The sequence below is a fragment of the Eptesicus fuscus genome, chromosome 5 (genome assembly GCF_027574615.1).
Source record: "Eptesicus fuscus isolate TK198812 chromosome 5, DD_ASM_mEF_20220401, whole genome shotgun sequence".
NCBI lineage: Eukaryota > Metazoa > Chordata > Mammalia > Chiroptera > Vespertilionidae > Eptesicus > Eptesicus fuscus.
In genome coordinates, this window is record NC_072477.1 from 3468533 (window position 1) to 3490541 (window position 22009).

The window sequence follows — 22009 nt, forward strand, 5'->3', positions numbered from 1 at the left end:
GCTGCGGGGAATGCTTGCAGCCTTTAAAATGCTTTGGGAAAGTGATGAACTCTGGGGGCCTCAACTCTAAAAGGACGAGGTGCTGTTCAGCAATTTGGTGCTTTGTGATTTATCTCCTCATTAAGTCAGGGGCAAAGGAGAAAGCAGATCAGCTCATCTAAATGGTTGTTCTAGACTGGGACTGCCAGGAAGACACAGCACACCTTTCTTTCCAACGCTTTTTGCACCGCGTTATCTTTGCTTTAGACTGTTTAGATCCGCGGTCAGCAAACTCATTCTGTGAAGGGCCAGGTAGTAAACATGGCTGGCTTTTCAAGCCAACTACTCTGCCGTCACAGCCAGAACATAGCATAAACGATATGTAAACGAATGGTCTGGTTCCAATTAAATTTTATTTTATTTTTTAATGTTTTTATTGAGTTCAGAGAGGAAGGGAGAGGGAGAGAGAGCGAGAAACATCAATGATGAGAGAGAATCATTGATCAGTTGCCTCCTGCACGCCCCCCGCTGGGGATCAAGCCCACACTGGGGGCTTATCCTCGTCCCCCGCCCCCCCACTACCACTGGGAATCAAAGGTGACTTTCTAGCTCATAGGTCGATGCTCACACACTGAGCCATGCCAGTTGGGCAATACAATTTTGTTGTAAAAGCAGGCAGCGCTTTTACCCATCCCTGATCATATCAACAGCAAAGCCACACGTTGGCTTAAATGAAAGAAATGGAACAGAGCCTCAGGAATGAGTCTACCTATTCGGGGAAATCATGATGAAAAAGTGCTTCCGTGGGCGCATGGGATTCTTCGGGAGCTTAAAATGATTGATTTCCCTCCCCTTTATCACTTTGGGCCTACATTTCATTCCCTAAGATACAAATCAAGAGCGTGAACATTGTGCCATCTTTCAGGAACAGAGCTCTCTGGAAGCCTGCTGTGGGCACATTGTCCCTTGGCAAATACACACAGATGATGGATAACGGCACCTTCTGAAGTAATTGCACCGCCTACAGTAGCAATCAGAGATAATGTGTGTTGAGTTCTTATTTTGTGCCAGGCTTTGGAAATTGATTTTTCTGTGTAATGAATCCTTGCAATTTTCTTAAAATTTTTAATATTTCTCCCCCCTGAAGTTAAACCGAGACATGGTTTGAAAGTTTAAGCCAAAACCTGTTTGGCTCAGTGGATAGAGCGTCGGTCTGTGGACTGAAAGGTCCCGGGTTCGATTCCGGTCAAGGGCATGTACATTGGTTGCGGGCACATCCCTGGTGGGGGGTGTGCAGGAGGCAGCTGGTCGATGTTTCTCTCTCATCGATGTTTCTAGCTCTCTATCCCTCTCCCTTCCTCTCTGTGAAAAATCAATAAAATATATTAAAAATAAATAAATAAATAAATAAATAAAAGCACAGTCCTGGCCTGGTAGCTCAGTCGGTTGGAGCATCACCCTGATATGCCGGGGGGGCGGGTTCCATGCCGGGTCAGGGCACCTACCTACAAGGATCAGCCAATGAGTGCATGTGTGGGTGGAGCAACAAATCAAGATTTCTCTCTCTCTTTTCTTTTCTCTCTCTAAAATCAATAAATAATCTTTTAAAAGGAAAGGGAAATTAAAAGGCGCAGGAGGGCTTAGAATAAAAAGCAACATTTCCCTGCATTTTCTTCCCATCCTGTCCCTACTCCCTAAAAGGAACCTCTTTAACTGCCGTGTTCCTTTTAATACATAAAAATGCCTGCACTGCCCTGGCCGGTGTGGCTCAGTGGATAGAGCCTCGGCCTGCGGACTCAAGGGTCCCGGGTTCGATTCCGGTCAAGGGCATGTACCTGGGTTGCGGGCACATCCCCAGTAGGGGGCGTGCAGGAGGCAGCCGATCGATGTTTCTCTCTCATCATCGATGTTTCTGACTCTCTCTCCCTCTCCCTTCCTCTCTGCAAAAAAATCAATAATAAAAAAATTGAAAAATGCCTGCACTGATGTCCTGTGATTGTGAATTTCAGACACTGACCACTGACTTCCTGCTATGACGGGTGACCTTTGACCCCTCATAGGGCTCCCCAACCAGTGCCCCTCAAGGGAATGTAGTTGGTTCTTAAACTTTGATCATGGCATTTTCTCTCACGGGGTTCAAGTGCAGCGTATGTTTTATGGATCCCTTCTTCATTCTGATAAGGAGCTTCATATAAGTATGAAAATATTACCTCTCTATTGAGTAGAAAGGTGGTGACAGTATTACCTCATTTTTGAGATATAGAGTGATTGTTTCTGCAAGGAGGTATAGTCAGAGGCCCTTGGACTGCCTTCAGGGTCACCTGGGGGCAGGGGGTAGGTGGGGCTGTGGAGAAGGGGGGGTGGGGGTGGGGTGGGACTTTGTTGGTTTACCTGAGGCACATTCTTAGATTTGAGGGTTTTGTTTCATTTTGTTTTTGCAATGGATATGTATTACTTCTTAATAATGTTTTATTAAATTACTAGAGGCCCGGTGCACGAATTCGTGCATGGGTGAGGTCCTTCCACCTGGCCGGTGATTGAGGCCTATCGGGGAGCCAACTGGCAGGGAGGAGAAACCACGGGAGGTTGGCCAGCGGGGGTGGGGGGGTGGGGCGGGTAGGGGCTGTGGGAAGTTGGCCTGCCAGTCCCCACAGCCCCCCAATCGGGGTCCGGGGGGAAGGACTGTGGGAGGTTGTCTGGCTGGCTCCCCAATCGGGGCTGATGGGGGGAGCTGGCGGGGGGACGGGAGGTTGGCTGTGGGAGTGCACTGACCAGCAGGGGGCAGCTCCTGCATTGAGAGTCTGCCCCCATTGTGGTCAGTGTGCATCACAGTGATTGGTCGTGGTCGACGACCAGTCATTCCGGTTGTTCCAGTCGTTCGATCCTAATGGTCACTTAGGTTTTTATACATATAGATGTGAACATTTTAATATAAAAGAATTCTCCTGCCTTGCCTTTCAGATACTGTCAAAGGAAGGTAAAAGGACAGAGGAGAAAGGAAGACAGTGTTAGAAATGAGAGAAAGCATTTGCGCACGTGGGTGAAATGTGCTTGTCCACAGCGACCACGCAGATCATTTTGACCCATTAAGATGATAAATCCAGGCGACAGCCCAGTTAGGGCGGCTCTGAGGTGCCGGCATCCACAAAGTAGGCCAGACGAAACCACCAGAGAGAGAGGCTGAGAGAGCAAACGGAAGAGGCCGTCTTTGTTAATAAAATCAAGACAGGAGCTGAAATGAACACCCTCGTGGGATTAACGTGCGGACCCGGCACGCTCTTAGATTTAATCCCAGGATACTTTCTCATTCGGTGGGAATCCGCCCACTTGGTAAATTCAGGATGTGGGCGGTTCCTCGTTTTGCTCGTCGTTTAAGGAATCAGCTCGTGAGAGGACACCATGACTGATGGTGTCACTTAGGTCCCCTGACAATTTAATCAGCCTTCACTTTAGATTTCTTTTCTGGGAGTTTACACACCATCAAAAATATTTTAGTGGAGCATATGAGCCTAACCAGCGGTTAAGGACAACAGGGGGGTGGGGGCATGTGTGGGGAGGGGTGTGGGCTGGGAATGGGGGGATGAGGACAAATATGTGATACCTTAATCAATAAAGAAATTAAAAATAAATAAGTAAGTAAATAAATAGAAATATTTTAGTGGAATGGCATGCGCAAGGTATCCAAGGAGAGTCGGTGCTTAGATGTGCGGGGAGCCCCCCCCTCGGAGAGTGGCAAACCCTTTGGAAATCAAATGCTCCCCCTCCGCCCACCGTGTCCTAAATCCGCATCCTGTACCCCCACACCCCCCCAGCCCCCAGGGCATGGCGCTCTCCCCCACCCAGGGTAGTGGGAAGGGCTCACACCCCAAATTACTTCCTTCCACAAGGGCTGAGGCTACATCGGGCTGCTCTGTGTGAGTTCCCAAGAGGGCCTTCCCTTCTGCTTTGGGGCGCCCACAGCCCCCATCCCCAACCTTGCTGGGGCCTCCCGCTCCTTCCCCTCGCAGCTGGGCCCACAGCCTAGAGAGAGAGCACAGGCCTTGCAGCCAGGCGGCCTTCCTCCCATGTTCTGGCACACGGGACCTCCGTTCCCTCCCCTGTAGAGCAGAGGGCAGGGCAGTACCTATTTCATATGGGGAGCGTTCCACAAAGCCCAGGAGTCGTGCCCATCCACGTCCGCCATGGCTGTCTCCATCCCTGGTCCTCCTAACAGGGGAAGGCACACACCTGCCGGCTCGGGGAGGGAGGGAGGGAGCGCAGGTTCTCAGCTGGGCGCAGAGGAGGTCAGGGGGCTGCAGGGAGGACGCCAGGGATGGGACACACAGCCGAGAGTCAGAGGGGACGCCACCCTGGCGTTAAGCTGGGAACAGGAGTAGCTTCCAGTCCCGCTAACAGTACACACGGCTTCGCAAGTGCACACGCTGTTCTGCGTGGATCCAAGTAACGCTGGCTTTTTGGCCCCACAGCACTGAATGAGGAAGTCGGCCACTTTGAGAAGCGAAAGGTGTTCATTTTGGTTTCCACGGTGATGACCTGGGCACGATCCAAGCCCCTGGACCCTGTAAGTAGTCTGTCTCCGTCTCCCTTCGCGCCCGTTCTCCTCCGAGTGGGCTTCTCCCCTCCTTTGGGTCCTGATCAGCTCCCAGGCTTACATCCTAGTTTCTCCTTCAATCCGCTTCCCCTTTGGCCAGATCCCGTCTCGGGGCTGCAGTGCGCTGTTTGTCCAGGTCTGCGGTCACTGTGGCCAGCGGAATGCAGAGCTCCGATTGGTCACACTGGGATCACATACCCACTTCTGGAGGGATGATCAGCCCCGTAAACTAGATGGGCTGAGGGTGGAGAAGAGGCGGGGCGATGGCACTGGTGTTAGCCCCTGCGTCCTGGCGCCCCCCATCCTCTCCCTGAGGTTTTAATTTGCATTTCCCTCACGGCTCACGGTTATTTTAAGTCCACGATTATTACGGTGTCATTTACACACCGTGAAATTGGCCCTCTTTATTGTGTGGGTCCAATGCACCCCATACAGTTGTGTGGCCACAGCAATCAGCTACAGGACATTTCCCGCATCCCCTAAGATTCCCGACCTCACACCACACGGCTCTCAGGGCTGTGCAACTGGTACCTGTCATCACCTCCGCCAGCCCGTCTCCAACCCGCCTCCAACGAACCGCCTGAGTGGCCTTGTTCCGAACTCACACCGTCTGATAGTCCTGCTGGAAGCCCCAAGGCCTTCCCACGCCCCTAGGATAAACCTGAAGTCCTCCACGCGGCCCCCAAGCCCCGATGACCCGCTGTCCCCCACCTCAACCTCGGCCAGTTCCCAGCCTGGCTCCAATCCTTTGGGGCTTCTTCCCATTTTTCAAACCTGCCAACAGTTGTGCTTCCTCGGGGCCTGTTCCCTCTGCCCCCTGATTAATTTCACGTGAGCCTTGTACGCAGCCACTGTGGGCTGGTCCTTTAACGGAGACCGACTGGGTGTGAGTGCAAGGCTTCTCACCGAACACTACATTTTATTTATTTATTATTTTACCAAGGAGGGAGAATCTCCTTTTATTTTATTTTTAATTCTTTATTGTTTAAAGTATTGCCTAAGTCTCTTTTCCTCTCCCCCGCTCCCCATTGACCTCTCCCCGGCCATCCCCACCCCCGAGCAGTGAACACTGCATTTTAAAATCCTACTTCACGTAGGGCCTCTAAGTCTGATGGGCCTGGGGGAGATCACTCTGAAATAAATAACCTAGAAATAGAAAGAAATGCAGCCCTAGCCGGTTTGGCTGAGTGGATAGAGCGTCAGCCCTCAGACTGAAGGGTCGTGGGTTTGATTCCGGTCAAGGGCACGTACCTCGGTTGCAGGCTCAATCCCAGGCCCGGTCGGGGCGGGGGCAACCAATCATCGCTTTGTCTCTCTCACATTGATGTTTCTCTCTCCATCTGTCTCGCCCCCTCTCGTCCACTCTCTAAAAATCAATGGAAAAATAACCTCACGTGAGGATTAACAAAAAAAATAAATAAATGAGAAGCAGTTTTCAGAATACTTTATTTGGGCTTAAAGGAACAGTCAAGCTACCAGGTCTGGGCTGAGTTCCCCGTGGCTCTAACACATCGAGTTTGGCCCTGTTTTCTTTCATAGGAAGATTCTGAGATTCCGTTTACTGAAGAGGATTATCGAAGAAGAAAGCACCATCCTAATTTTCTGGATCATATAAATGCTGAAAAAATGGTCCTCAAGTTTGGAAAAAATGTAAGTCTAAAGTAGTAGAGCATTTTGGGTAAGAAAAGTTCTGGATTTTGTACACATTTCAGGCCACACTTTTAAAACAAAACAAAACATGCTTTTATGGATTTCAGAGAGAGGGAGGGAGAGGGAGAGAGGGATAGAAACATCCACGATGAGAGAGAATCATTGATCAGCTGCCTCCCGCACGCCCCACACTGGGGATCGAGCCTGCAACCCAGGCATGTGCCCTGACCAGGAATTGAACTGTGACCTCCTGGTTCATAGGTTGACACTCAACCACTGAGCCACACCAGCTGGGCAAGGAAAGTTGTTTTTTGAGGCAGCGTGCAATGGGCATGGCCAGGACCGGCCCGCGTGCTTTTTATACGTCATCTCAACTCATTCAACATCTGTGTTCCGTCTCCTCGTCCTGACACCCGCAGATTTCTGAGCTTCAGGCTCCCCCCAAGATGCACCGTCCTGACCCAGGTTCTGGTCCAGCCCCCTAAGTTGGAAACTTGTATGGGGTCCCCACAAAACGCAAGCTCCTACCCACCAAGGAGTCTGTAGGTCCAAAGGGCTGCTCAGCCCAGAAGCAGCAGATAGCTCAGAGCTGGAGCGGGGAGGGAGGGGATGGTTTGTTTCGGACAGCTCTGCGGAGTGCATATTAACCTGGTGTGACAAATGAGACAGGCCTCCTGGGGGTAAGGAACTTGCTCAAGGTCACGCAGGCAGGGTTGACTGAGCACCCTTCTGAGCACCGCCTGGCCTTGTCTGACCCGCTCCTCACAGCAGAATTGTAGGCGTGCGTCATCCCCCCCATTTCACAGATGTGGACGCCGGGTAGGCGGGGTCAGGCGCCGGAGCTGTGATTCAAATCTAGATCCATCGGCCGGCAGGTTGGGTTGGGTTTGGTTTCTGACTCCAGAGCTCCATCGTTCAAGAAAGTTGATCTCCGCACATCCCGGCCCCCGGTTACCAGGACACACGCATAGCTGGGAAGTCCATGTCAACAGGAACAGGAGCTGTATTGGCCGCCTGTGGCAGCAGCATTGATCATATATATAAATGAAATTATTTTGTTTCTCTTCTAGTTTATGGAGATAGATGACAGGGGTGTCCTGCTGTTGAATACATAATCTAACAGCTAACATGGCAGGCTTGTCAGTGGTTGCCAGGAACTGTGCTGTTTTACTTAGGGTACCTCATGCCATCCTCCTGTATCTCTCACATATAATCCTCAAAATTCGGGGAGCTAAGTGCTCTTATCAGCATTCTCACTGAGCTTACTTAGGACTTAAACTAGAGCCCTAAACCCCTAAAGATTCCTTCCACTGGCTTTTCCCCATTAGCTGAAGACCTGCCCAAGTGGTATATAATAATAGCTCTAAGGTGACACCTAGTGGTATTAGGGGATATTACATTAGGAACTTGGTGTCCAAGTTCAAGGTCTGTCCTACTATATTATATATATACTAGTAGCCCGTTTGCACGAAGATTCGTGCAATAGACCTTCATTCACCTGGCTGCCTGCACCAGTTTTCTGCCGGCACCAGGGACCCAGGCCTTGGCTGTGGCCACCGCCTTCTGCCTTCTTTCAGGATCCGGGCTTGGCCCTGGGCGGTGGCCTTGGGCTCGGCTGCACCCAGCGTCCCTGCTACCCGATCAAGGCTGGGAAAGCCTAGGGCGGCTTTCCCCGGCCTTGGGCTCCGCCATACCCCAGCTTCCCTGCAACGGTTTCCTGGTGGGCGTGGTTGATGGGCGTGGCTTGGGTGTAGCGAAGGTGCGGTCAATTTGCATATTTGTCTATTATAAGGTAAGATATATATATATATATATATATATATATATACATATATATATATATATATATATACATATATATATATATATATTTTTTTTTTTTACTTTGGCAATACAAACACTGTGGGCATAAAATATCTGAAGGAAACCACACGGGATTAGAATTTATAGCCACTTTCCTACCCATTAATGTATAACCGTAGCCAAATTATTAAACTTTGGGGGTTAAAATAAATAAAATAAAGGGGTGAGATAAGACGGGCTAAATTTCTTCCAGTTCCAAATCCTATAACTGTAGTATTTTGCTAAACATTGGACATTCCCGCCTAATAGAAAAATCCATGATTTTTAAAAATTATTATTTATATGATTCACTAATTGAAGGGTCCTGGGTTCGATTCTGGTCAAGAGTATATTCCTCGGTTGCAGGCTCAGTCCCTGGCCCCAGTCCGGGCATGTGCGGGAGGCAACGAATCGATGTGTGTCTCTCACATTGATGTTTCTCTCTCTCTGTCTCTCCCCCTTCCCTTCCACTCTCTCTAAACACCAATGGAAAAATATCCTCATGTGAGAATTAACAACAACAACAAAATCTCTCTTTTTTTTTTAAATATATATATTTTATTGATTTTTTACAGAGAGGAAGGGAGAGGGATAGAGAGTCAGAAACATCGATGAGAGAGAAACATCGATCAGCTGCCCCCTGCACACCCCCCACTGGGGATGTGCCCGCAACCAAGGCACATGCCCTTGACTGGAATCGAACCTGGGACCCTTGAGTCCGCAGGCCGACACTCTATCCACTGAGCCAAACCGGTCAGGGCAACAACAAAATCTCTTATTCTTCTACGTAAATCTCAGACAATTCTTCTTCTCCAGATAGCGTAAGGACTCTGCCCCCAGCACTCGGTGGGGAAAGGGACATGACGTGAGCCTTCCTGAAGTGCTCATTTTTAACCACAGAAACAACCCGGTTCAATGGGATTGATAGTATCACACCTCGCTTTTTTCCCTGTATTTTGCCTCATAGATCAAAAAATTCGCGACGTACGTAGTTGCTACCGGACTTCAGTACGGAGTGGAAGGAGGCATCTTACATTTCTTTTTCAAGGTATGACTTTCAATGACTGTGAGGATTTTAAAAATTCCACGGGAAGGTGACACCATTGGAAGATATTCCTGGTTGCTTCTGGGCGTGGCCGTGCCAGTCTAGTAGCCGAGAGCCCGGGGAGATAAGGGTGTGGACCATAGCCACCTGCTTTTCTTTCCCACTTGGCCCTTGTGGTCACCACCCTCAGGACAGTCAAGAGTGAAGCGGATCGCCTTCCATTCAAAGACAGGGTGCTCGGGTAGGCATTTCTCTGCACGCAGGCCACAAGCGGTTGACTATTAAAGACAGCTGATGGGATTGTGGGTGTTTTTGAAAAGTATTTCAGCTCTTCAGTTGCACTTTATTTCTCTTAAATGGGATTTGATCAATCTCATCAGAACTGATCGACCAAACCTCTCCCTGAGGCTTCCTCTGAGGACCACGGCATCAGGCAGACGGTCCCTCGGGGGCCTCTGGCTGCAGCGTGCGGGTGAGCTGCAATAGCCAGGTGCCGGGGAAAATATGCTTTGTGCTTGTCTTCCTTTCAGCTGGCTTGGTTGGGCGAGGTCCCTGCATTGCCTGTTTTTGGAGATGGAACCAATGTAATCCCAGCAATTCACGTGCTTGACCTAGCCGGGTAAGTATTCGCCTCCCGGGGGCACCACTGCCCTCGAATCCACGGACGAACATGCTGGTTTGTGCGCTCATTTGTCGAGCACTCACCGAGGGCTAAGACCCGGCCATGTGTCGCCGTGTTTATTCTTCACAACAACGCGGTGCGGGAGGTTCTGTTGTTATCGCCATGTGCATCCGAGGAACCAGTGTCCACCCTCTAAAAGCCACACGCTTCCCCTGCCAAGTTCAGGTTCACCCTTTCAACGCCCGATCGGCAGGGTGAACATCTCTGGAAAAGGAAGAACGTGGCATGGGCATTCTGGGGGCCTAGTTCCCTCTGCTTTTGTCCCAGGTGAGAGGCCCAGCCCACCAGTTTACATCCCAGGAGTCAGGTAGCAAACGCTAAAGCGGAAGTGGGTTGGTTTTGGCAACTGCAGGTAAACTGAACACATGGGTGTGTGTGCGTGTGTTTTTCAAATATATATATTTTTATTGATTTTAGAGGGGAAGGGGGGAAAGAGAGAAACAGCAATGATGACAGTTGGCTGCCTCCTGCACGCCCCCCACCGGGGATCAAGCCCGCAACCTGGGCGTGTGCCCTGCCCGCAAATGGAGCCGTGACCTCCTGGTCCGTAGGTCGATGCTCCACCACTGAGCCACGCGGGCCGCGCTTACCGTGTTTTTCACACTCAGAGTTTCCCAGCTCTGTGCTCCAGTCAGGCCTGGAGACCCGCTCCAGCTTTGCAGGCCCCGACTTAAACACGGGCCAAAAGATGGCTCACTTTATTTGTGGTTCGTCGGGTTTTCATGTTGGGTTCCACGGCCTTGATCCTGCCACCCCTCTACTCATCCCCCTGCCCCCGCACCTCTTCCCCATGAAGGGACAGTTACAGCTCTTCCCTGAGGTTCTGGCTTCCAGATTGCACTCTCACTCTCATCCACTGGCCACTAGAGAATTGGTCCCAATCCCAGATTTACTGGGGGAAAATGAAGCTTTAGGACCCCTCCCGGCAGGGGTCTCCTCCAAGGCCCTAATCTTTTTTTAAAAATATTTTTTCTTTATTGATTAAGGTATTACATATGTAATTGCCCCATTGCCCCCCCCCCCGCCCCCCAAAGGCCCTAATCTTAAGTTGTATTATTTTTCTAAGAGAAGCATCCCCTGAATCCTATAAGCTCCTACTCCCGACAACACCTCGCCAGCTGCAGCCAGCGTTTACGCCAGGCGCGGAGGGCTGAGTGCGCCCGTCCGTCCTGCAGAGGTTTTACCTGGCTGCGTTATCGGTTCTAAAGATGTGAAGGAATGTTCTACATCATTTGCACGAGCCCGGCTGGCCTGTTTACCGCCTCTCTTGTCTTTTCTCCCCCGGGACGACCCCTGGCGCTCTGCAGCGTGATCCAGAACGTGATAGACCACGTGCCGAAGGTCCGTTACCTGGTCGCCGTGGACGACTCTGTCCAGACCCTGGAGGACTTGGTCAAGGTACAGCCCTGGTGTCCCCCGCCTGACGGCATGTGATTTCCCACGTCCCGCGTGGTTCGGGGTTCAGGGTTCGGGATCTGGAGAAGGGGCCGCATGCAAATAGAAGAGACGAGACAAGAAACAATAATTTGGAAATATTGGGGGCCAGGCGGGAGCCCAGCTCAAGAGGAAGGACTTCACCTGAGCTCCAGCCTCGCCATCCTTTTATTCAACATGGGACACACCTATAGCCCTTAGGCAGGCGATTTCCAGTAACAGGCAGACTATCTTATCAGTAAGGATTTACACGACTTTGTCTGGTGGGGAAGTTGTTTCAGCTGCCACTGTCTGGACTAAACAGTGGGTGTACAGCCCTGACCTTTGCCAGGGCTCAAGGGTCACCAGCCTTCCGGGCTCCTTGTCCACACCTCTCTGCTCGTGAAGACAGTGGGCGGTTTCCCACAATGGCATTTCCTATCCCAGGCAGGGCACACGTCTTACCTCTAAGTATAGTCAGGGAAGCAGGTGTGCTAACGAGGCTGGGGCCTCCTCATGTAGAGCACCCTTAAAACCCAGCCCCCCGCCTGCACCTGCGGTCCAGGTGCTGGGGAGACACAGCCAAGTGGCCTTCCTCCAGGAGCTGCGTGAAGGGCCGCAAGGAAGGCCACTGTGGGCTGGACACACACAGTCACTCACGAGAACACGGACATGTGTCTGTGGACACGCGCCTCATCGATGTATTTTTAAAAAGTACATTTTTATTGATTTCAGAGAGGAAGGGAGAGGGAGAGAGAGATTGAAACATCAATGATGAGAAAGAATCATGGATCGGCTGCTTCCTGCATGTCCCACACCGGGTTGGAGCCCACAACCCGGGCATGTGCCCTTGACCGGGAATCAAACTGTGACCTCCTGGTTCAACCACTGAACCACTGAGCCACGCCGGCCGGGCCGCCTCAGTGTATTGAAGGTCACGTTCTCCAAACCTCCCGGCCGCTTCCAGGAGCTCTGGGTCTGTGGAGCCTCCCTCCCTAGTCCGGGCTGCCCCTGCCAAAGCCACAGGGCACCTGGGAGCCATGCCGGCCCGCTCCCCGCGCCCCCCACCTTTAACATCCGGCTCAGAGACCTTCCTCTGCACTCTCCCCGCCTCCTCCCTGCCTCCCTCACAGGCCAGAAGTTTCCCCAGCACCCCCTTTGCCAGCTGCAAACAGTACACATCCGTGCACACAGAGCCGGGCCTTTCCCATGCTCTTCTCCATCCTGGCATGCCGCGGGGATGGTGAAGCACACAAACAGAGGCCCCCCCCCCGTGCCGCCGAGGGGTGCCCTCCGTGCACGCCCCTCTGTTGTGCAGTATTTTTTTATGGGCATTCGGTCACGTTTGCATTCATCTGAGGACTTGTATATTACCACCCGGCAGGTAAACCAAATAACACGTCCCCTTTCTCCCGCAGTGCATCAGTAAGAACACCGGCCCCGGGAAAATCCAGAAAGTGCTCAAAGAAAACGCTTTCCTAACCAAGGACCTGACAGTCAGTATTTGAGGTTCTCTTTCTCTCCCCCTTTCCTGGGTGGCGTGGTGCCTGAGGGGTTTGGGATCAGGATGCCTGGCTCCCAGGCTCCTCCCTCTGGGCAGCCAGCCGTCTGCCCTAAAGCAATGCTCTCCCCTCCTTCCCCTCCCCTCCCCTCCCCTCCCCTCCCCTCCCCTCCCCTCCCCTCCCCTGCCTTCCCCTCCCCTCCCCTCCCCTGCCTTCCCCTCCCCTCCCCTCCCCTCCCCTCCCCTCCCCTCCCCTCCCCTCCCCTCCCCTCCCCTCCCCTCCCCTCCCCTCCCCTCCCTTCTCCTCCCATCTCCTCCCTACCCGAGCCTGTTTTCTGTCTTGAACTCTCCGAGGCCGTGGCCAGGAAATGTTCGCCAGGGGCAGTGGTGTTCAGACACTGGGGTCACCCTCTCTGGCCTCTTTCTAAACTTCACGGGAGGCGGCGATTCTGATTCCACCCCCGCGGGAAACAATGCAGCTTCCGCCCGCAGTGGGCTCTTCGGATGCAGCTTTAGGATGTAACCTTTTAGGAATGAATGGATCAAAATCGCCTTTGAGGGTGTTTCTGAAGCGCTGGCATCACTGGGGGAGCAGAGGTGGGTGGGTGGCCACAGCGCCCAAAGGGCCATTTCCCTCTGCTTTTGTTTTTGGGGAATTTTTAAAAATGTATTTTTATTGACCTCAGAGAGGAAGGGAGAGGGAGAGAGAGAGAGAGAGAGAGACATAAATGATGAGAGAGAATCATCGATCAGCTGCCTCCTGCATGCCCCATACCTGTGATGGAGCCCCCAACCTGGGCGTGTGCCCTGCCTGGGAATCGAACCGTGACCTCCTGGCTCACAGGTTGATGCTCAACCACTGAGCCACGCCAGCCGGGCTGTTCTCAGGGGTTTTGGAACGATGGGATTGCACTGTTCAAAAAGGAGGGGCAGTTAAACATTCTTACGGAGAAACTTTGTGCTGGCCCTTTCAGCATCTTCCTGCTCCGAGCGGCTCGCGTAACGACAGGCGGCTGCCGGTCAGGAGCGGGCAGGCAGGCGGGCGCTCCTCCGTCCATTCCCAGCGCGGCGGGGCGGGCTGTCCTGTGTGGTGGGGTACATGTTTTGCTCTAATAATAACAGATTTGGGCCTGTTAGAGCCATCAACAGAAAGAGACAAACCTCTAATGTGCCTTTATCTCCCAGCAAGACAGCATTGACCATCTCCTGGTCAACCTGCGCATGGAGGCGCTCTTCGTGAAGGAGAACTTCAACATCCGCTGGGTGTCCCAGGCGGGCTTCGTGGAGAACATCAGCGGCATCCTCAAGGAGTACAAGCAAAGCCGGGGACTGCTGGTGACTGCAGCCGCGGCCACGGCCGGGAGCCTGTCCTTCCTCCCGCGCCCACGTTTCTCAAGTCGAGTTCTTTTTCCAGTGTTGACCCGTTTGTCCAGGTCTTAGCACCTACATGTGCATTATCTCAGTCCTGTCAGCCGGATAGTAACCATTTTATTATTTTTTATTTTAAAAAATATATTTTATTGATTTTTACAGCGAGGAAGGGAGAGGGATAGAGAGTTAGAAACATCGATGAGAGAGAAACATCGATCAGCTGCCTCCTGCACATGCCCTACCAGGGATGTGCCCACAACCCAGGTACATGCCCTTGACTGGAATTGAACCCGGGACCCTTCAGTCCACAGGCCGACGCTCTATCCACTGAGCCAAACCAGTCAGGGCCAGATAGTAACCATTTTATTTTATTTTATTTATTTATTTTTTAAAAAAATATATTTTATTGATTTTTTACAGAGAGGAAGAGAGGGATAGAGAGTTAGAAACATCGATGAGAGAGAAACATCGATCAGCTGCCTCTTGCACACCCCCTACTGGGGATGTGCCCGCAACCAAGGTACATGCCCTTGACTGGAATCGAACCTGGGACCCTTGAGTCCGAAGGCTGACGCTCTATCCACTGAGCCAAACTGTTTTCGGCCAGATAGTAACCATTTTACAGTTGACATAGATGATGACTGTTATGCTCGACGCACATGGAACATGATAGTAAGTTCGAGACTGACTGCCACAGGGTTGTCTTCGTCACGAAAAGAAATCTAGTGTCTTACTGTCGGGCTGCTTCAGTCCCAGGTGTACATATGGGAGGGGGAGGGGAAGGAGGAGGGGGGGGAGCAGGGCGGGGGGGAGGTGGGAGAAGTCTGATTCTCACTTCCATCCTATTGGCCAGGAGCTTGGCTGGTCATTTTCATCATCACAACTGTTGAAGGAAGATATTCTTATCTCCATAGTATGGATGTGAAAACCTAGGCTCTGAGAGACAAGCAACTTCTTCAAGGTCACATGGCTAGTTAGGGATTCATCCGAGCTGGGCCGTGAGCTCAGCTAGAATGGCCTACGGACCATCCGCCCTCTCTGAAGCAGCACATTTATTCCCTGGAATAAAGCACTACAAAGGTGACAGTGAACATTACATGAGAAAATGTTTTTTTTTGTTTTTTTTGGTTGTTTTATTTTTTAATCCTCACCTGAGAATATTTTCCCAGTGATTTTTAGAGAGAGTTGAAGGGAGGGGGAGAGACAGAGACAGAGAAACATCAATGTGAGAGAGACACATTAATTGGTTGCCTCCTGCACCCCCCGCCCCCCTCCCCTTACTGGGGATGGAGCTCACAACCCAGGCATGTGCCCTGACTGGGGATCGAACCGTGACCCCCTGGTTCATAGGTCAACGATCAAGCACTGAGCCACAGCTGGCGGGCTTAAAACTAGAGCAGATTGTGTGTGTGAAAAAGGAACGTATGATTAAAGACCAAGCTCAGTCCAGACACAATACTCTCGAGGCAATGACCTGGGCACTGTGCACCCGAGAGCAGAAGCTCGGCCCTGTCTCTTGTCTTCCCCGCACAGCAGCACAGCTGTGAGACCGCAGCGGGTTACCCGCACTTTCTCCCTCAATGCTCAGGGCCTCTTCCCGCGCACGCACCTGAGTGTCGCGCTCCCCACGCCCGGTCATGCTCACTCCGCACGTGGAGGAAGGGCCGGAGGGTTAGCCTCGCAGGGTCCGAGACTCTGAGGCCCTCCCTGGCGGGACCAGTGCCCAGCTCGCGAGTGACCCTCCCTCTCCTCTCTCAGCCCATCAAGGTCTGCATCCTCGGCCCTCCCGCCGTGGGCAAGTCCAGCGTCTCTGAAGTGCTGGCCAAGTACTACAAGATCCATCACATCAAGCTCAAGGAAGTCATCTCCGAAGCCATCGCCAAGCTGGTACCGCTTTTCACGACCTTCCGGGGAATTGCCCTGTTTTAGAAAGCGCTCCCCTTAGCCGTGCGCTAAGGAAGCCACTGGGGGTGCATGACAGTCCACACAGGGGTCTGTTGCCCCCCGGGGCGGTTGTCATCGGCCGGGCTGTGAAAACTCCGAGGCCCACGGGCTCTGCTCCGAGAGACGGAAGCCACTTCCAGGGGTGGCCCTGGGGTGTAGTCTGTCCCGGCTGCTGCTCAAAGTACATCTTCCATTCTCCCTGTTGAGTGGGAACTTTATTTACTTCCTTACTAAATTGATTGGGGTGACATCGCTCAACATGAACATACAGGTTTCAGGTGTGGGTTTTTTAAAAAATATATATTTTATTGATTTTTTTAGAGAGAGGAAGGGAGAGGGATAGAGAGTTAGAAACATTGATGAGGGAGAAACAACATGAGAGAGAAACATCGATCAGCTGCCTCCTGCACACACCCCCCCACCACCACCACCACTGGGGATGTGCCCAGAACCAAGGTACATGCCCTTGACCGGAATCGAACCCGGGACCCTTCAGTCCACAGGCTGATGCTCTATCCACTGAGCCACACCGGTCAGGGCTGGGTGTGGGTTTCTATGTTACAAGAGCTGCGCCCTGTGCCATGGGCCCACCCCCAAAGTCACATCTTCTCCCATCACCGTACGTTAGGACCCCCTCCTCCCCACCCCTTCCCGCGGGCAACCACCACACTGCCGTCTGTGTTCTCGAGTTTCCGCTTTATGTCCCACATAGGAGTGAAGTCCTAGGGTTCTCAGCCGTTTCTGACTAATTTCTCTCCGCACATGCTCGCAGGGCCCGTCCACGTTGCCGCCAATGGCGCTGTCCCACCCTTTCCCACCGCTGAGTCGTGTTCCCCCGCTCCTGCAGCGCCTCTCCTTTACCCGGTCCTCCGTCCCGGGGCACTTGGGTTGTGCCACCTTTTTAAGTTTTTTCTTTTCTTTTATTCTTGATGGATGTTTCTCAGGGCATTATCAGCTTATGTACTGAACGCGCTTTTAAAGGAAGGCTTTATTTCCTTGGAGCAGTTGTAGGTTCGTAGCAAAACTGAGAGGGAGGTTCAGAGATTCCCCATATGACACCCCCCCCCCCAGGACCCCGCCCCCCCGTGGCAGGTGAGTAGTGAGTAGCAAACCAGTGGAGGGCACCGGCCAACCGAGGGCCCTGTGGTGTGCAGGAGGCCATCGTGGCCCCCAAGTTCGGAGTGGAAGGAGGGGAAGAAGACGACGAGGAGGAGGAGGAGGAGGAGGAGAACGTGGACGATGCGCAGGAGCTGCTGGACGGCATCAAGGAGAGCATGGAGCAGAACGCAGGTAACCCGCCCGCACGGGGCCGCGGGCCTGTGGACGGGGCTTTTTTGTTCGCTTTTCCTCCAAGTAAACAGCACAGCATTTTAATTAATTAATTAATTAATTAATTAATTTTTCTAATTTGGTCTGGGAGTCTTTCCAATTCCCTTTCTTTGTAATAAGAGACGATTTGTTTGCTATTATAAGTTAAGTATAGAAATCATGAGAACCACAAAGAAATTTCATTTATAATCTCCCCTCCCAGGGGGGAAAACAAAGTCACCACTAATATTCTGGTGAGTGATCGTGAGATGGGAAGGGCCCTGGCTGTGTGGCTCAGTGGTTGGGTGTGGTCCTGTGCACGGAAAGCCTTCCCGGTCAGGGAACATGCCCAGGTGGCAGGTCCATCCCCAGTTGGGGGCGTGCAGAAGGCAGCTGATCGATGTGCTACCCTCACATCGATGTTTCTCTTTCTCCCTCTTCCTTCCTCTCTTGCTAAAAATCAATAAAAATATTAAAAAAAAAAATAAGATGGGAAAGAACTATCTATGTTTAAAAAAATGAAACGTATAGTCATAAATCTTTTATAAGCACCGAAAATCACTGATTAATGGGCAAAAAAACAAACCAGGAAAAAAATACTTGCCACCAATATGACAGAGTTAATAATCTTTTTTAAAAATATATTTTTATTGAATTCAGAGAGAAAGGGAGAGGGAGAGAGAGATAGAAACATCGATGATGAGAGAATCATTGATTGGCTGTCTTTTGCATGCCCCCTTTTCACGACCTTCCGGGGAATTGATCCCCTACTGGGGATCAAGCCTACAACCCGGGCGTGTGCCCTTGACTGGAAAATAATCTTTAGTATTTAAAATACTCAGGCAGCCCAGCCAGCATGGCTCAGTGCTTGAGCATTGATCTATGAGCCAGGAGGTCATAGCTGATTCCCGGTCAGGGCACATGCCCAGGTTGCAGGCTTGATCCCCAGTGTGGGGTGTGCAGGAGGCAGCCCATCAATGATTCTCTCTCATCATTGATGTTTCTATCTCTCTCTCCCACTCCCTTCCTCCCTAAAATCAATAAAAATATATTTTAAAAAAATAAAAACATAAAATAAAATACTCAGGCAAACTAGTAAGAAAATCATTAAATCCTTAGTAGAAGAAAATGGATGAACGAGGTGGACCCATAGTTAATGCAGGAAGGAATACAAATCAATGGGAAAATATTCCTACTCATGTTTGGACATAAGAAACATCCAAACCTGTGGAGAATTTTTATGAGTCTGAGCCAAACTCTCATGAGGCCATATGCCGAGGAGCAAGACCTCACATGCTCCGGAGAGGAAGACACCCCAGAGAAGGTATCCCACGGCGGGGACCCCGTGGAAGGAAATCGGACCGGGCTGCATTACAGGGGGAGGAGCATTTGAGATCTTGCTTCCTGACATGGCATCCGTTTGGCTCAGATAAACTCATAAAATTTTTCTAAAAAATATAAAAAAATGAAAGGTGGGAGACCTGAATTTTTAGGAATCCACGGGTGTACGTGGCCATGTGTACACACACTTGGAGCCCGAGGTGTAAGGACAGAAAGAGAACGCTGGGACTGGTGATGGATGCCGCCCCCAGGAGAGAGGCAAGAACTGCTGGTGTACAAGCTCAACGATGAGACAAGCCCTGCGCGGTGTTTGCAGACGGGGACTTAGATCACAGGTCCCCACGAGGGCCCCGCAGTCTGGTCCAGGACTTCCTGTAACCGCACGGTGTGAGGCACCAGCCGGGCTCTCTCCCTGCCCGCTGGGTGACCGTGTGGAAGAATTACAGCGGAGACAGCGCCAAGTTCAGAACAGTCACTGCATTGCCGAGCTCAAGAAGGGCCTGTCCTTGGCCTTGGCCTGAGACTGTTCCTCCCAGATGCAAGAGGCCCGTCTGGCTCAGCAGCCTCCATCTGGAGGCGCCCTGGAGGAGGGCAGAGGGCGAGTCTGCCCTCTGGGGGCGGGAAAGTCTTCAGAACAGCCAGCCTCCCCTTCCCTCCCCCCTCTCCCCAGCCACCCACCCACGTCCTACAAGATTGGAGATTTCCTCAGTCCCCTCTAGTTTGTCCAAGAATCCTTCCTCGTCGTATTTATCAGAAACTAGAACGTGGGCCTTGATTATGTTTGAACAAAACAAGACCTTGGAGCGCACGGCACAGACCCACATGGAAATTTCGCAGCATGGGGACACACAGGTGAGCGCGCGTGTCCCTAACATGACCACGTTCGTGACTATATGACTCTAATGATTCCAGCATGACAGATGTCGCAAACCCCGCCGTGAGGCAGCTCCACGTCCTGTTCACACATAATCCCGCCCCCCTCCTCCCTGACAGTGCAGCCAGGTCGGGGACATGGTTAAATCTCCGGCGCACCAGTTAGATTCCTTTTGCTCACTTCATATATTTCAAGTGTTGGGGGGTAAGAAGGTATTTTTATTGATTTCAGAGAGGAAGGGAGAAGGAGAGAGTTAGAAATGATGAGAGAATCATGGATCGGCTGCCTCCTGCACGCCCCCTACTGGGGATGGAGCCCGCAACCCAGGCATGTGCCCCAACTGGGAATCAAACCGTGACCTCCTGGTTCACAGGTCGAAGCTCAACCACTGAGCCACGCCGGCTTAAAAGAGAAGGGTGCCTTTGAGGCTCCGCTCAACCTTGATTTTTATTCAAATGCAGCAGCTGTTTACTGGGCACCGAGGAGTGATAAGTCACGTGCTAACAGCACACATGAGTACCATGTCAATTCATACAACAGACGCGTGTACCAGTCTGTATAAGGCTACCGAAGTATCCTGTCCAAATAGAGCTGAGTAAACCCTCCTGGTAAATGGGAGCGCCCTGGGTTTCTCCACTCACGTCATGTCCTCCTACACCCGGGAGCTGTGACCACAGGAACATTCTGGAAATGCCAGCATCCGCATCTGCCTCTGTTCTTTCTCGGCAGCAGGCTCACCGGGTGCTCCTGTTTTATTGCGCGTTGCAGTTCACGTGTCGTGTTCGAAATCCCAAACCACCTGTTTTTCACTTGAATGGAAAAATAAGGGGCGGCACCAGGGGTCCTCAAACCTTTTAAACAGGGGCCAGTTCACTGTCCCTCAGGCCGCTGGAGGGCCGGACTATCGTTTAAAAAAAACTATGAACAAATTCCTATGCACACTGAACATATCTTATTTTGAAGTAAAAAAAACAAAACGGCAAAAACACCCGCATGTGGCCCGCGGGCCGTGGTTTGAGGACGCCTGGGCTGCACGATAATTTCTCAGGTGACGGTAGTGTGTAACCCCTATGCAGAAGGTGACCCCACAATCATATATGTGTGTTTTTTTTTCTTTTTATTAGGCCGCCTGGAAGATCAATATGTAATTCGATTTGTAAAAGAAAAGCTGAAATCTATGCCTTGCAGGAATCAAGGTTACATCCTGGATGGATTCCCAAAGACCTATGACCAAGCCAAAGACCTGTTCAACAGTGAGTCCGCGTGCGCCCTCTGCTTCCAATGTCCACATTCAGCTTCAGACAGGGCGCAAGTCTCCTGCTCAGAGTAATAGCCACTCAATTAAAATGAGTGACTGCTAGTTACATTTTTGAACAATAAAGATTTTTAAGAAATAAAAAAAATAGGGTTTTTTTTTTTTTAGCTACCCATAATAATAATAATAGGTAGCAAACACGACGATGTATTTTTAAAATCTTTATTGTTGAAAGTATTACAGATGTCCCCTGTTGCCCCAATGACCCCTCCTAGGCCCCCCTCCCCCACCCCCCTGCCCCAGGCCCTCACCGCCCTATTGCTGCGTCCCTGGGTTATGCATACATGCACACAAGGTCTGTGGTTGGTCTCGTCCCACCCACCCCCGCCCTCCCGTAAGTATGACAACGATGTATATATTTTTTTGTTTTATTAGAAGACGAGGAGGAGGAGGAGGAGGAAATCAGAGGCAAAATGTTTCCCTTTGATAAAGTAACCATCCCCGGTAAGTTTAAAACATTTCTCCAGGGTCACATTTAAAGGAATGCCATCGGATATCTCTTTTGAACCAGAACAACCTTTTTGATGTTAATAAAGTAGGGTTTTCTTCTTTTAGAGAAGCAGTCAATTGATACACTGAACATCAAATTTCCAAAAGGAAGACTGCATTGGGGGTGAATATGAGGGACATTCCGTTTCTCCGGGAATGTTTATTTCCGCTGCTCGCCCCCCACCCCCACCCCAACGAAGCCGCCAACGTGGCCAGTCTGTTGATGCCCAGACTCCCGAGTCCCTTGGCGAGCCCCCAGGGACCGGGTCACGGCCGCTGCCACCAGTTTCCGGGGCCAGCGATGCCCTCACCTTCTCCAGGAGACATGCAGAACCCAGCTCTGAGCGGGGCAGGCAAAACGCCTTCCGGTTCTCAGCGAACTCGGCTGCTAGTCTGTCCTATCAGATATTTGCCCAGAGATTTCACATTGTGCTCTTGAAAGAGAGGCATACACAATGTATCCCAAGGAAAACGAGTTGCTGAGCAGCTAGCAGCCATTTCTTCTGACCTTGCCACGAACTTGAAAAGGTGTTATTTTTCTCTCTCTCTAAAAAAAAAAAAAAGAAAAATCAGTTTGGCCCAGCCTGTTTGGCTCAGTGGTTGAATGTTGACCTATGAACCAGGAGGTCATGGTTTGGTTCCCAGTCAGGGCACATGCCCCAGG

General features: G+C 51.4%; 1 protein-coding gene across 1 annotated transcript in view; it reads left to right on the forward strand.

Moving 5' to 3' along the window:
- Window positions 1-22009, forward strand: part of AK7 (adenylate kinase 7) — a 40155-nt gene that overhangs the window by 7101 nt on the left and 11045 nt on the right. Inside the window, exons 4-14 of the mRNA XM_054715440.1 lie at window positions 4446-4540; window positions 6110-6220; window positions 9030-9110; window positions 9638-9726; window positions 11097-11187; window positions 12621-12698; window positions 13889-14038; window positions 15833-15961; window positions 17173-17308; window positions 20666-20794; window positions 21232-21300. Of these exons, the coding sequence (XP_054571415.1) occupies window positions 4446-4540; window positions 6110-6220; window positions 9030-9110; window positions 9638-9726; window positions 11097-11187; window positions 12621-12698; window positions 13889-14038; window positions 15833-15961; window positions 17173-17308; window positions 20666-20794; window positions 21232-21300 (1158 nt within the window). The remainder of the gene's footprint in view (window positions 1-4445; window positions 4541-6109; window positions 6221-9029; window positions 9111-9637; window positions 9727-11096; window positions 11188-12620; window positions 12699-13888; window positions 14039-15832; window positions 15962-17172; window positions 17309-20665; window positions 20795-21231; window positions 21301-22009) is intronic.